Source organism: Neospora caninum, chromosome XII (genome assembly GCF_000208865.1).
Source record: "Neospora caninum Liverpool complete genome, chromosome XII".
Taxonomy (NCBI): domain Eukaryota; phylum Apicomplexa; class Conoidasida; order Eucoccidiorida; family Sarcocystidae; genus Neospora; species Neospora caninum.
The window spans coordinates 268,071-283,416 of NC_018398.1; the positions used below are offsets into that span (position 1 = coordinate 268,071).

At 52.4% G+C, this 15,346-nt stretch overlaps 2 protein-coding genes across 2 annotated transcripts; one reads left to right on the forward strand and one right to left on the reverse strand.

The window, feature by feature from the left end:
* Window positions 1-338: 338 nt before the first annotated feature.
* On the forward strand, window positions 339-7,762 carry NCLIV_060620 (GTP-binding protein LepA, related; the record flags this gene model as incomplete). The annotated part of the gene is made up of 13 exons (XM_003885616.1): window positions 339-573; window positions 617-883; window positions 1,158-1,265; window positions 1,743-1,903; window positions 2,336-2,447; window positions 2,761-2,957; window positions 3,370-3,492; window positions 3,680-3,806; window positions 4,245-4,413; window positions 4,620-4,767; window positions 5,448-5,694; window positions 6,597-6,697; window positions 7,499-7,762. The coding sequence occupies 13 exons, from the start codon at window positions 339-341 to the stop codon at window positions 7,760-7,762; spliced, it is 2,259 nt and encodes a 752-aa protein (XP_003885665.1).
* A 2,251-nt stretch (window positions 7,763-10,013) lies between these two features.
* On the reverse strand, window positions 10,014-14,946 carry NCLIV_060630 (conserved hypothetical protein; the record flags this gene model as incomplete). The annotated part of the gene is made up of 9 exons (XM_003885617.1): window positions 10,014-10,076; window positions 10,539-10,742; window positions 11,061-11,201; window positions 11,504-11,583; window positions 12,010-12,148; window positions 12,803-13,103; window positions 13,700-13,882; window positions 14,193-14,301; window positions 14,880-14,946. The coding sequence occupies 9 exons, from the start codon at window positions 14,944-14,946 to the stop codon at window positions 10,014-10,016; spliced, it is 1,287 nt and encodes a 428-aa protein (XP_003885666.1).
* Between the last annotated feature and the right edge of the window lie 400 nt (window positions 14,947-15,346).

A 15,346-nucleotide genomic window follows, 5' to 3' on the forward strand; every position in this document is an offset into this window, starting at 1 on the left:
AGTGGTTTCTATTTCCGGTCTGAAGATGCAGCGCGTGTCCTTGAGATGGTGCGTGTCGTTCTTCGATTCTCTCGCAGAGAAACTCTTCTCAGAAACCCAGGAGAAGCCCCTCTTTCAGGGAGGACAGAAGAGGCGCGCCGATCGGCGGCGCTGATTCCTCGCGACTCGATCCTGTGCATGCACGCTCTCCATATATATGCGGGCCTCTCAACTTTTTCCTTTGTTCTCGCTGCAAACGCGAGCATGTTGCGGGAGTTTTCGGCGATCCGCCGGTGGCTTCCGCTGTCCAATGAGCGGGACGATGTCGCTTCGCGCTTCCGTACCCTTTTCCGTTCCCCATGCAGCTGTCTGAGACTCGTGCCAAGCCCAAGCGCCGACAGAACGCAGCGCTACCCCAGCAGATATCGCTTTGTCGGCGCGGCGAGGGCGGTCCAGGCCTGCGCGCCTGCTCAGGCGGAGCAAAACCCCGCGAGACAAAGCCGCAGTCGCCTACCTCTTGTCTTTCTGAGCAGAGCCGCGCGGGCTGCGCCGTCCACGTCAGCCCGTGCCTCGCTTCCGTCCTCGTGCACATCTGTGGGTCGTCTCTGCGCTGAGTGTTCTTTCGCGTTTCCCCGAGCCTGTCGCGTTTCTTCGGAGAAGAACACGCCTCCAGGATCTCGGTTGTTCTTTTCAACGAAAACACAGGCGGCCAGAGCAGCCAAGGCTGAGGCCGAAGACCGCCGCGCTCGACTCCAAGCTGTCCTCGAAGCCGGCGCTCGCCAGGTTCGCAATTTCTCTATCATTGCCCACATTGACCACGGGAAAAGCACTCTAAGCGATCGGCTCTTGGAGGTGACCGGCACAATCAGCCGAGGATCCAAGGCGCAGTTCCTCGACTCCTTAGGTGAGCAGACAATGCGGGACGCACCCTTTAGGCAGCTGCTTCGGAGAACTGAGCGCGCGAAGGATTCGCAGACCACGGGAGGAAATGTTTGCCTCAACAGGAAGGAGCAGTCTGGTAAAGAAGCGGAGAGTTCCTGTGTTTTCGCGGTCTCATGGTGTTGCCTGAGCGTAGCGATCAGCCGGATCAAAGAAAGAGACCGTCGCCCCTTTCGGCCGTTAGTGGCAGCGACTCTGAAATCTGTCCTATGCCGCGGAAATCCGGTCCCGTTCTGCAGAAGTTGAGACGACGCGCGGAATCACGGTGAAGGCGCAGACATGTTCTCTGCTGTACAGACACCCGGAAACAGGTGTCGATTATCTCCTCAACCTCATCGATACACCTGGTGAGTGTCGGGCAACTCTGAAAGGGCTAGCTTCGGGACTGCAGCAAGCTGTCTTTTCTCTTCAATCCTCGGTTCGTTTTGAGAACCTCTCTTCTCGGCTGCTGTGGCCTTTGCGTGCCCGGCACTTGTTGGCAGGAAGTCCGAACCAGCGACGAGGCGTCTGCCGTTTTCAATGTGGGAAATGCTGCCGACTGAATGAGGGAAGGCAGTTCCACTCTAGAGGGCCAGCAGAGCTGCCATACCACTGTCCGAGCAGAAAAGGGGTCCGCGCCGAAACCCTATCAGATGAACCTTGCTGCTTTCCACTTCGGCTTGTATTCGGGTCCGAAAAGAGCCGCGTGTTTCCCGCCTGTTGTCGTGGCGTCACCGAAAGGGGGCCTTGGTCAGCGCGTCTATCGGCCGTTGCTGTCCCAGCTCGACGAAGTGTTTTCGCCTTCTCGGCGCTCCCCGCCGCCTTGCCTTCTGCATCTCTTTCAGGACACAGCGATTTTTCCCATGAAGTCACGCGAGGCCTCGCCGTGTGCCAAGGCGCCGTTCTTCTTGTAGACGGCCTTCAAGGAATCCAGGCGCAGACGATTGCTCACTTTGGTCGAGCTCGGCAGCAAGATCTGAAGCGTCTCCTTGTCGCCATAAACAAGGTGGGAGAAAAACGCAGCCTACAAACGCGGTGGAGAAAAGCAGGTGTCGACCTTCGGGCCTCCCCCTTTAAACGTGCAGCCCTTTTTGCCTATCTGTGTGACGAAATGAGACGATATCCGAATGACGTGGAGGAAGAAGAAAGATCTCTAATCTGCCGTGCTCCAGTTCCCCCCGCGAGAGCCCCTTCCTGCTAGCCTCCTTGTCACTGTCCGTCCCGTCGCCGTTTTCTCCATTCCATTTTATCTGTGCATCCTTCTATCTCCCCCTTTCTCACCGCTTTTTGGTTGCACATGTGCACAGCCCATCTAACCTCAAGCGCACATGCACATACACGTTTTTACATACACTGACACAACACCTCGACGCACCTACGTATCTGAACAGATACACTCGTACGACTATTTATGTATTTGTGTTTGTGTGGTTTGCAGGTGGATCTTCCTGCTGCGCCGGAGCAGATTCCAAGTGTGAAAGCGTCGATTGCGTCTTTGACAGGCGAGAAAGAAGAGGAGGTTTTGGCTGTCTCTGCAAAAACTGGACAAGGTACACATGCATATATATATATATATATATATATATATGTCTGTTTTCGCTTTAAGGAATGCCGTCAGTTTCGTGCCCGTTTGCCGCAATGTTCTCTGTCAGTGGGGTTGCGTCTGTGTCCATCTCCTCTGCAGGGTTCGGGGAGTTTATGCCCCTCCCTTTCTGGGATTTTTTGTGTTTTCCGTCCTTCGTTTTCCGCGTCTCGAGACTCGGGCACGGCGACGAGCTGCCGTCCGCCTCGCCGAACCCAGAGCTCTGCCGGGTCCCTGCCAAGCTTCGCATTCTTTTTTATCCTTTTCTGTCTGTTTTGCAGAGTTCAAGAGCATCGGTTTCGCACTGACGGGTTACGTCTTTGTGTTTTGTTTCCCCTCAGGCATCGACGACCTACTGCATGCGATTGTGGAGAAAATCCCGCCCCCCGAAGGTGAAGAAGCTGCTCCAGTAAAGGCCCTCATCTTCGACAGTTGGTTCGATGCCAAGAAGGGCATTATTCAACTCGTAGCTCTCAAGGTGCGGGCCTGAAGGCAGTTTTCCTCGTCGATTTATTTAGCTCGCCGCTCTCGTCACGGCTGATGAGAGCACCAGCAAGATCCTGGTCCGTTGCTTCAACTTTGTCGCTTCGGCAACGTCGCGCTGTCTCCTCCTCTCACGCGTACCCCTTTTCTGCGCCTTCTGTTTAATGTCCTTTTCATTCGAAGAAGCTCCAAACTCGGAGCGTCAGTGCACTTCCCCTGAGAAACCCCTCCAAATGTCGCGGGCTCTGGTGTCGTCTGGAGCTGAGAGGCTGGCAAAGCGCGGCTGCACAGAGAGCGAGAGGGAAGGCGTTCGCTGGCCTCCCGCGATATTGCATGCTTGGCGTCGTGCTGGTTTTGTGTTTGACTGCGGCTTCGTTTTTCCTGTTCTCTACTGGCGTCTGCTCCAGGAGGGCGTTTTGAAGCCCCGGACGACGCTCGTCGCCGCGCATGCACGCAAAACAATTCAAGTCAAGGAAGTCGGCATCCTTCACCCCTTTATGACTCCTACGAAAGCTCTGAAGGCTGGACAGGTACAGAGGAGACCGGGGAGACAGGGGAGAACAAGGAGATAGGGGTCCCCCAGGTGGATACGCGGTCTCGCGTTTCTTCGTTTTTTCTGCATGTTTCGTGACGAACGCCAGGAGCATCTCCTCGGGCCTTCTCTTCGTCAGAATCGGCTCCTTTCGCTTCTTTTCATGCGTTGTTGTGCACCCCTAGGTCGGCTATATTTGCTCCAACATTAAGCGGACTCAGGACGCATGCATTGGCGACACGGTCTTTCCGCAGAACCAAGTCGGCGAGCCGTTGCCGTGCTTCGGGCCTCCGAAATGCACTGTCTATGCAGGTACGGCCAGGAACCTATCCATCTATATATATACATACACATATATATATATATATATATGCATGCCGGTTGTTTTATTTACACATCCATAGGTTACTGAGCAGATGAGGCTCCTGTCGTTCGGCTGCTCTCGGCGGTTTCGTGTCTTGGCGCGTGGGGCTTCGGCCCACGTGCGTTCTGCGTCAGATCTTTTCTCCAGCCACGTTCACAGTTGAACAGCGCATGCGTTTGACGTTCCCGTAGATGCTTGCGGCAGACAGGGCGTTTACCGTTTCCCCGAATATTCCCTGCATGCAGATCTGTGTGTCTTGCCCAGACTTGGTGAGCAGAGACATTCGCCAGTGTCGCCTTCCGCTTACGAACCGCCCGACGTGTTTTCTCTTCTCTCCTTTCCCTTCACGGCTTTACTCTCTTTTTCCTTTTCACGGTTCGGTTCAGGTGTCTATCCGGAGCTCGTCGCGGACTACGAGAAGCTGCAAGTGGCGATCGGCAGGTTGTTGCTCACCGACCCTGCAGTCGAGGCGAAGGCGGAAGTTAGCGCGGCCCTCGGCCAGGGGTTTCGATGCGGTTTCCTGGGCATTTTGCACCTCGACGTTTTCAAAGAAAGGTCGGTGCGGAACGTCTGCGCAGAAAAGTGTTTTTGCAGGCGGCTGGGGCGCCTGCAGATAGTGCGCGACACGCCGGCGGCGCGCCGCACGCGGCCATTCGCTCTGAGAAAGTCGCCTTGTTTGTAACCTTTTGAAGCTCGACGGTTTGCGTCCAGTTTCTCCCTTGCTTCGAATGCAGCCGCTTTGCCTGTCGGTTTCTTTTCAGACTGAAAACGGAACACGACATGAGTGTCTTGGTGACTTCCCCGACTGTACCCTACCACGTGACGCCAAAGACGAAGGGTCAGAAGACGCTCATTGTGCGCTCTGCCTCCGAGTTTCCTGACTACTTCGAGCAAGTCGAGGAGCCAATGGTAGGGCTCGGGTTCGAGGAACAGCCAAGCGCGAAGCTTTTCGCGAAGCTGTAGCCTGTCGGTCTTTCTGTCCATCGACAAGCGACGTCTTTCGGAATATTCAGCTCTAGCGTACCTGAATGCTGTTGCCTAGATTCGGTGGTCAACGCCGCTCCATCCAAACCCGGCGGTTTCTGCAAGGATGATCTCATGCCGAAGCGATGCAGGACTATGATAGGAGTATTGAGTGTCGAAAACCAGAATGCTCTGATCCGTCCACAAGTTGTGACTCGAAAGGCTTCTCTGGACCTCGCCTGCCATCTGTGCACGGACCTATGCCTGTCGATCTAACTCCTCCGGATCTTCCGCCAAGTCTCCGCTCAGCCCCTTCGTGTGTCTCCAGCGTTGCTGCGCCTCACTGGAGGCCTACCGTTTCCCGTGTGCCGTTCCAAGTCTACTTCCTGCAAAGAACGGCTTGTCGGATACCCACATCAACTTTACGTGCACGCGAGCAGGTCTACATCTCGTTCTGTACATCCATACAGACACATACAAGCCTATATACATGAGCACACATGCATATATATATATATATTTATTTATTTATTTATATTGGGATGTCGTCGGAATAGTTGGCGGGTGTGTATGTGGGCGGTTTGTCGTCTTGGATTGCTTTTGTGCGGCTGTGCGTTCGTACTTAGGTTGAAGCCACACTTCTTGTCCCACAGAAGTCCGTTCCGGCGATTCAACAACTCTGCATGGAGCGGCGCGGCGAAGAACTGAGATACGAATGCATGTCCATGCATGGGGGCCAAGGCGCCTCGGATGCGCGGCAAGACAGCGTACTCCTCGTCTACCGCATTCCCCTCGCCGAGGTCATTCTCGACTTCTTTGACCGGCTCCAAGCTCTCACCAGTGGTCTCGTCTCCTTCGACTACATCGACGCCGGTACGACCACGAACCAATTTCTCTGCCCAGAGCCTATCTGTCTATCTCTAACACACCTCTGTATCTGTGTCCATGCATCGAAGCTATCCATAGCTTTCTATATATATATATATATATATATATATATATATGTATGTATATATATATATATATACAGCTGTACCTACATCTATGGGAATCCCTGTTTCTATTTACGTCTTTTTTCTCTTTATCTCTATATTTTCTATTTGTCTCTATCTATCTCTCTGCGCTTCTCTCAATCAATCTCCATCTCTTTACATCTATGTGTGTCTTCATTTCTATCCCTTTGTATTCCATTTATCCCTTTCGGTCTTTGTCTCTCTACATACCTCTCATCTATATTTATTTATGCGTAACGATCTGTATCCGTCTCTCTCTGTCCCGTTTACGTACCTGTCCATTCTCATTTGTCTCGACCCCTCTACATGTATCTGCTTGTCTCGATCTCTGCCTTGATGGAACTCGCTCTGTCTCTCGCCGTGTATCTCCCTCTATGTACATCTCTCCAGGTCTATCTAAATCTGTTGTCTATCTTTATATGTACTGCATGTGCAGAGAGTCTGTATTGGCTTCACCAAGCCTGTATGGATATGGATGTCCATAATACAGGGGGGCTAAACAAGTGATGCATGCGGATGGGTCAGGCGCTGTTTCTGTGGTGGTTTCCTGAGAACAAGCGGTTCCCTTGTCGCTGTCTGTACAGCCTGTGTAAGGCAAGCGACTCGACGTTCCTAAATGATCTCGCTTCTCCCCGCGCTGCAGTGTGTTTCTCTAAACCCTCTAGGTTGGATGATCATAAGTTCACACATCGACTACTTTCAAACGGGTCTAGCAACCGGGCAGGTGTAGTTACAGCGTCTTACGCTGCTTTTTGTCCGCAGGACTCGCCCCGGCAGACATCGTGAAAGTTGGATTTCTTTTCAATGGCGAGCGAGTCGACGCCCTCAGCTTTCTCGCTCAGCGCAGCAGAGCCCGCGAGCAAGTGAGCCTTCAGGAGGCGCCAGGCTCCGCAAAACAAAGATCTAGGCTCTCCGTATCTCACAACTGGAGTCATGCTCGGTATCGTAGGTTCTCTAATGTGTTTGTTTATTCGATTTGAGTTGACGTATATGACTAGTTATACAAATACAGGGTGCTGAAAGCTTTGGATCTCAATATCCTACGGCGTTTAAAAAAATGTTATTCCAGATCGGTTATGTTCTAGACGTGCTGGCGAGGCGGCAGTGAAGGCGCCTCGACCTCGACACGCACGGGTCACAAACCGGCGCGCACGGAATTACGTAAACGTTTATATTTACCAGTAAATAAACATATATATATATATATATATATATATATATATATGCTTGTAAGCGTGTGGGTATATGTCTGTGTGTAGAGACAGTTTGGGTCACTCTAGATAGAGAACGGAGTGTGAGCTCGAGTGTCTGATGAGATCACTGACACTCTCACGTTTTTTCTCCGCGACACGGTCGAGCGGAGCACCGGCACAATGACACGTTGGCTTCTGCGTTTCACTTCTGCACTGGGCGAGCGACGGCTGTTTTCAATCTTTCTGTGTTTTTTGAAGTTTTTTGAAGGCGGCTGCAGGGTGAAGTGCGGCGGTGCACAGAGGCTGTCGGCTGTCCAGACAGCTCGCCGCGTCGACGCGGCGAGCTGTCTCTGCATGCATGTGCGCGTTTCCCCCCCCGTGGTCCCCGTCCAAAAGCGAAGCCCCGTTCTTGTTCTCCATTGTGTACGTCTCTCTGCCTGTTTCGTGGTTCTTTCTGTGGGGAATACTCAGGGAATCGCCTACACGCAACGCCTCGCAAAGCTCATCCCACAGCACCAGTTCGAAGTCGCCATTCAGTGCGTTCTGAACGGCAAGGTCATTGCCCGCGAGGTTGTGCGGGCGGCGAAGAAAGACGTCCTTGCCAAGTGCTACGGCGGGGATATGACGCGGAAAATGAAACTGCTGGAAAAAGAAAAGGAACGAAAGAAAAAACTGCGAAGCATCTCCAATGTCCGCGTACCACCCGAAGCCTTTTTCCAACTCCTCAAACTCTAGTCTGTCTCGGATGTCCCTCGGTACAGATATCAATATCTCTAGACATAAATGTAAGCGTGTATAGATATTCCGTGCATGCGTATGTGCAGAAGGGTGCGCAAATGTTCAGAGGTGTGCAGATGTCTCAAGATGTTCTCTGGATTTCTTTCAGAAAATCGGTAACTTTCTACAGATGTGACTTTATTGGCACATACGAATCTTTTCTGTCTTTAGCTCGGAAGTCAATCGGTGGACGCCGATACCGTTGTACCTATCGTGTCGACAGATCGACGTGTTTCTGTGTGGATCTTTAGATATATCGGTATTGGTAAATGGTCTGTCTCCCGTTAGCAGATTGCGCAGGTTCCTGGGTGAGCGAGAGAGCCGCCTTGCTGGCAATTTCAGTCGTTCTCCAGTCAGGCAAACATCCTTTCTCTCGAGTGCACTTACCATTTCCTGCTGTCGCACTTTTCCAAAGCGATTCGTTTTCCATTTTTCGCTGAGGCGTTGCGAGGGCCCCCCTCGCTCGCGGTGTGCTCCGATTTTCAGTGTCGTTTGTGGCAAGCGCCACCCTCCACTTGTTGAAAAGAACACCAACTCCTGCGTCCAGCCTTCCTCGGGTGATCCACGAGGATTCCTCAGTTTTCTCCATTTATATTTCCCGAATGCTCGTGCACAAGCATATATATATATATATATATATATATGTTATGTATCATATACGTGTATGGGCGTCTACGTGTAGATGTATGCGTGAAACGCTAAACGTGAGTTGTCTTTTCAAGAGGCCTTTGGCCATTTGTGCAGTGAGAAGACGGCACCCTCCGCAGGAGAAAGAGAACGCGTGAGAGAAAATATGCGCTGTGAATTCTCGCCCGGTTTGATCCCAGACTATCCCGGGTTCACCTCAAACCCACGCCGCAGAATACGCGTGCAAAGAGACAGCGCACTCTGTTTCGGCCGTTGCTGGCGCAGGTGCTGTTTGCTTTTGTGGCCGAAAGGCGCATGCGTTTTTGCTGCGTGGTCCCCCCGCGGGCAAGCTCACACGACCGCCTTTTCTCAGGGTGCGAAGATGGCCAAAATTCATTTTCTTGAGAACCAGCCCTCCTGGGAGAAGAGACGCAGCAGACCCGAACACGCGCGGGCGGCGAAAACGAGGCTTCGGCAGCTGCGGCGGAAGCTTTTTTGAGCTCTGCTGAGCAGCCGCTGCCCCGCCGACCTCGGCACGCCCCGCCGTTACCCACCACTAGAAAGCGGAAAGGAGCCGTTGTGGAAAAAAACGTTTCTCCCCAACGCGTTTCGAAAACCTCACAACTCCTGACGCATGCACGCGCTCTCGGAAAAAGATATCTCGTGCCATGGGCGCATATATACAGACTCCGCGCACAGTACACAAACCGTCTCGGCACTAATGGCAATCTATCTATCTGTCTATATATATATATATATATATATATATACGCATAGACACGTGCATACGCATTCGCAGGCATACACGTGAAGAGATAATTGTGGATACACTCCGACGAAGCGTATGGCTTGTGACACTGGAGATGCATCGCCGGTCCGGGCGGCGAAGACCCTTTTCTCGATCCACCTGAAGAGGCGCTTGCGCTGGCATTTGCGAGCGCCGCTGGACTCCAAAAAGAACGCCTTTTGACTCGCCAGCGGGCTTCAGTTTGACTTCACACGCGTTTGAAATTTGAAAACGCGCTTTCGCTGACTGCATGCAAAAGCTCGCGCGGGGCCCGTCGCCTCCGCTGTACTGTCCGTACACCGCGACGACCCCTGGTGTTCGCGGGAAGACGGACGAAATCGACGCACAGAATTTCCGTCTTTCTGGTGGCGGCGAGTACGTCCGCAACGTAGACCGCGTATCACACACCACCTCGAGACACATTTCTCAAAATAGTCATCCTTATATATCGAAGTATATATGTATATACATTCGTATACATCCTTATACATATCGATATGCATATGGATGTGCATTTGTGTCTCTGTCTGCCTAGACACCCGGACTCAGACAGCTGGGCCCCCGCACTGCTTGACACATACCTGAAAAGCAAAGCTGGTCAGCTCAGAGGATTTAAAACCCCCAACGGGGTATGCAGAGATACCGTCAAAAACAGTAAACGTTTTCCGCGGGAGAAGCAATCGGAACGGCCTTGTTCGACCGCTAAAGCGACGAGGCGACAGGGAAAAAAGGAACCTTGTCTCGACTGAATCTGCCAGGCCCAGAGCCGCAAGGCGCGACAGAAGTTCTTCACACTCAGCAAATAATCATCCCGATGCCTGTGTACTCGCCCCGATCCGGAGCCGGTGCGCCTGGGAGCTGTGGGAACAGACAGCGCAAGCAGAAACCGTATAGCAGACGCAGCCTCCACATCGAGCATGCACGGGGGGGGGGGGTGGGCGCCCCAAAGGAAGGCCGGGGCTGTCGTCGCGCCTACGCCACAATCCGCTTCTCCGTCAGCCGAACGGCGCGGAACTGCGGTTGTCTCCATCTTCTGAGTCTATCCATCCGCGTGCATCTCTCGATCTATCTACCTCTATTGCTATATCTGTATCTGTATCTCTCTTCCTCTCTGACTCTATCTCTCTCCCTCTCTATCTCTATATCTCTCCACATCTCCCTCTTCCTTTCCCTCTTTAACTCTATATATATGTCTCTCTCTCTATCTCTCTCTCCTCGTATCTCTCTCTATCTCTATGTCCCTGTCGAGGCGCATTTGTGGAGAGATAACCTTTTGTGTGAAGAGACCTGGAGACGAATGTTCCCCGTTTCGTTTCCCACCTGAATCATTGCGAGGTCCGTTTGCGGCAGGAGGGGAACTTTGTCCCAGCCTTTCGGGGCGCGGAAATTTATCAGATGCTCCTTCACAGACGGCGATTTCTTCAGCACCTCAAGATCCAGAGAAAAACTGAAGGGTTTGCGACCCAATTGGAAAGACGTTTGCACTTTGTACTGAAGCCGGAGCAACGCGCTCGTCATGGTAGGCTGGACGCAAAGCGGAAAACGCGCATTTTTTCTACGAAAATCCACGCTGGACTCACGCACGAGACAAACGACACAAAAAACCTCCGTGAGAAAACCTCCAAACCCCTTCCCACACACCGAGGTGAATCTGCTTCTCTCCCTCCCACATCACCAACGAATATACGTATATGCATATGTATCTGCATACGCGTACATATATCTGCTTGTACATGTCAATCTATATACTCCATACACACGTGCATATATAGATATATATATCTATATGCATATATATATATATGGATTTAGATGTCGACATTTCCAGGTGTTGTTGGTTACTTGCGACCCCGTTGGGACTGCGATTTTGATCTTTTGAGGCCCGAAGCCTTTGAAATCTTTTTCTCTCGGCGGGCCGGGGATTTTCTCTGAGGCGACGACTTCACGCATGGTGAATTTGTCTCGACCGTCCACGGAAAAAATCTGCAGAAGGCACGCAGTTTGCAGTGTGTACACTCCGCAGAAGGCCGTTTGTAAAAACGAAGCGCTCCCTTTGTACGTGTACTTTGTAGGATGTGTAACAAGCAGTCTAGCTACTCGTCACTACGACGTCGCGGATGCCGACATCCAGTGCCCCACTGTTCTGCATACACCTAATCTCATCTCCCTCGCTCTCTCAGCGCCCATGAGAGAGCGAGTTCTAGGGACACAGCCCGAGGCATAGAGCGCGGCGAACGCGAAATGAAGGGCCTGTTAAAGTCAACAAAAAGATCCAGAAGCCTTACCACTTCCCGCACCAGAGACACCACGATCTCCTGGATCTTCCTCTTCGTCCTGTTCGCAATGTCCACGGTCACCGTCACGCCTAAAGCCGCGAGCAAGATACAGAAAACACGCAGAGACCTCGGCACGTACATGTGCCTACGCTTCTCGCCAGTTAGGGCACTCCACCTGGATGCGCATATGCATTCATGCGTCTGGCGATCTCTATGTGAAGAAATGGACATATCGATATATATATATATGTATATTTAGGTCGATAGTCGATACATATGAGGCAACGACGTATATATGCAAGCTTGAACGTATTAGTATACATAGGTATAGCATACGTCTCTCGAATGCTTGGAAGCAGCCTCAATCCGCATGCCCTAAGGTCAGTATTTATTTGAAACTGAAAATGTGGCTACTTCGATTGGATGTCGAGGCACTCTACTTTGGGGGGGAGGGAGACGAGGTCTTGTGTGGAGTCTCGAGCGTGTGCGACGCCTTTTCCTCGCGCGTGTCTCACCTTCGCCAGGGTAGCAGGCGAGACTGTCGGCGGCGACGCTCGTCCGCAAGCTCCCCAGCGGTATGCACCTCAACAGCTGGAAATACTCCACGAACTCGCGCTCAGTCACTTCCGGCTTCTCCCGCCGAACCTCAATCGACTGCCAACCGCAAATCAAACACACACGAAAAGGAGAGCCCTGCCTCCGCCGCCCCTCTTGCACGTAAAAATCCATGCACAAATACACATGCAGATACACGCATATACATATATACACATATACATGTATATATATGTATGTATATGTATTTGCATGCGTACGCCGTGCACGGATTTATATATATATATATATATATATATATCCGTGCACAAACGTGTGATTGGCACTTGGTGTCCGCACCGAATCCTACGCGCGAGTCTCGGTCGGTGTTTGGGGGGAACCGGAGAGGGCGACGGGGCCTGGGGCGCGCGAGCGGCATTCACTGGAAGTTGTAACACGAGTCTACGTGCTTTCTTGGATCTGTAAACGTTTCCCTTGTTCTAGTAAATTTAAACCAACGAAGCCTCTGGCATTCGAGCGGAAGAAATTCGCGGCTGGTGCGAAAGGATCAGAAGCCGCGAGGAACGGGGAAGGGGCGTGACTTGGCCCGGGCAGAGACCACATCGAAGTCAGTCGTTTGCGCCTCGACGAAGCAGCCGGAAATCAAGCAGCTTCGCACGGAAGCGTGTGCCTCGCGAGTGTCCCGCTTCGTGGAGTCAAACCCGATTCGTCGTTTCTTTCTCGTCTTCCGCGCTTTTTCGCTTGTCTCCGTACCAGTTCGATCTCTTGCGAGAGGCCTCCGACGGCTGTGGCGCCTGCGGATTTTGACAGTTTGTTTCTGAGGAATCCGTTGAGCGGGGCGGCGTTCATGAGTTCCGCGAGCTGCTCCGGTGTCTCCCCAGACACCTCAACGACCTCGAAGTCGTCCGCCGCGTAGGAAGCCGCATTGCTGGCCTGTCCCGGCGCGTCCAGCGCCGCACGTGCCACCGGGGACGAGCTCCCAGCCTCCCGCGGGGGAGTCGAGACGTTTTCCTCCATTTGACAACGAAGTTTGTAAGTCACGTGTCCCGCGTATCTGTGTCCCAAAGGCACAGCCGAAAGAAACAAAGGCAACACACACGTGCAACACTCAAAAGCCACACCTATAAAAGATACACGAGAGATGCACACAGCTCGCCACACATCAAAGCACATAGACATATACATATATATTTGCACGCGTATGCAAGTATGTTATTCATATATGTACTCATATATATATATATATGGGTGGATCGGAGAGTAGTGTGTCGGCACATGCAGAAACAAAGTCGTACGAAGCTTCTCTACGGCAGGCAGCACTAGAGGCGGGCACTCTTTCCATGCGTTCCTCTCCGGGGGCATCCCTCCATTGGTGTAAGTGAAATCGAATAGAGACATGACAAAACCTAGGACATAAAAATGACTCCAGGAGTCGAGGCGTCCCGTCCCGTAGAGCACGAGCATCCGCAGAAGGAAGGAGGGTTCGACAGACTGAGTTCGAAATGCACGCACGGCCCAGGAGGGAGAGACACAGACGGCGGAGAAACCCGCTCAGCGAGGCAACGCGAGAGCAAGAAAGAAGACTGAAGTGACACAGAAAAGGAGACACTCCTGGACGGAGACGCGACAAAGAAGACAGTGGAAACTAACTGGGCCTGCGGAGCTCCGGCCAACCCAGCGACGCTGCAGTTTGGGGCGATCTTGGAGGGAAGCGTGAAGCAAAACGGAAATCGATATTTCCCCGCAGCGAGTTTCCCGTCTTCCAAGAGTAGGAGTGCGTGCGCCTCTGAATAGTACACCTTCTTTTCCGCCACGTATGTCGACAGGGACATCCTGCAAAGAGAAAGACACCGCAGAAAAACCGACATGAAAACCGATCGACACCTCGATTCGGCTATCTGGCAATGTGCGGCACTCAACTACGCGTACAGATGAATGTAGAGATATAGAGATATACGCTTTTTAATGCAAGTGTACGTGGACAAATAAACAGAGACACATAAACCTATATATGTATATAGATAGATACTGATACGGATATATGCACGATGCTAAGCGTGCGCGCGTACGAAGTCACCTAGATGTGCTGTGTGCATGCAAATTTTTGTGTGGAGACGCCTTGAAGCGGAAAGGAGGGACTCACCGCGAATCTGTGTAGCTCACATCTTCCTCGCCATCGAGATACAAGACGAGGCGCCCTGCTTGTATCGCCTCCACCACGTTCACGAAAACTTCCCCGTTCACTTGCTCGCCTGCAGAAAGATGCAATTTACAGAGACGAAAGAGGCAGGGACGGCAAGAGCTCACGCCGCAGGAGAGGATCCGCGCGCGCGCCCAGAAAACGGACAAAAGACTCCAAAGAGTAATCCCCATTAGAGGGAGACCACCGGGCCCCCAACGACGAGACAAGGCGGGACACATCGAAGAATCAGAAACAGAGACGAAACGGAGAAGAAAAGCGAAGAAGAGGAGAACCCCTGTGTCGCGGCGGAGACGTGCAAAGACGAGGCCGAGATGGAGACACACGAGGCAGAGAGAGGAGGGATTCGTTTTAGGCGCAAATCGGTGTCGATAGATAGGGACAAATAGGCATATATATGCACATAGATGTGAAAACGCCGAGATGTGTAGATATAAAGGCAGCTGGAGATGGAGAGAGATGTTGGTAGCGCCAAATCGAAAGAGAGGCAGATATGTAGACGCATATATATAGACAGAGCTGCATACGAGAAGGCCAGATCCTGAGCCTGCGGCTCTCCCGCTGGAACCTGATTTCCGCCAAGTCGCCCCTCTAACGAAGAAAAGAGAGCGCGACGGGCGGGTGCCGTACCTGGAGCGTAAGTAGGTTTGTTGACCCAAATGTAGATGTTATTCGAATCTGACCAACCTGCACCCATCTCGCCTGCTCTCTTGTTCACATGTTCACTTTTCTTCTCTTCTGTCTCTTCCTTCTCTACCGTTTCTCGTCTCGCGCCTTCTGTGTCCGTCCCGACTTTCGATGGCTCCTAGGCTGGGTTTCTTTCTCAGCTCGGCCTGTCTTGCGCGGCCTTGCTTCCTTCTGTCTCCGACGTCTCGTTTCAATGCCCAAGGCAGAGCACTGGATTGGATACTCAGGGAACTGTGCTTCCATTAATAAGACTCATAATACAAGTCATTCTCAGCTCTGCACTGCTCTCTTCATCCGTCGCTACGCACGCCGCCACGCACGGTTTTATCGCCCGTGTGAAGAGAGGCAGCGCCTCGTCAGCCCCTCCAGGCCGAGGAAAAGCGCGCGGCCACACCTCCGAAAACGGGAAA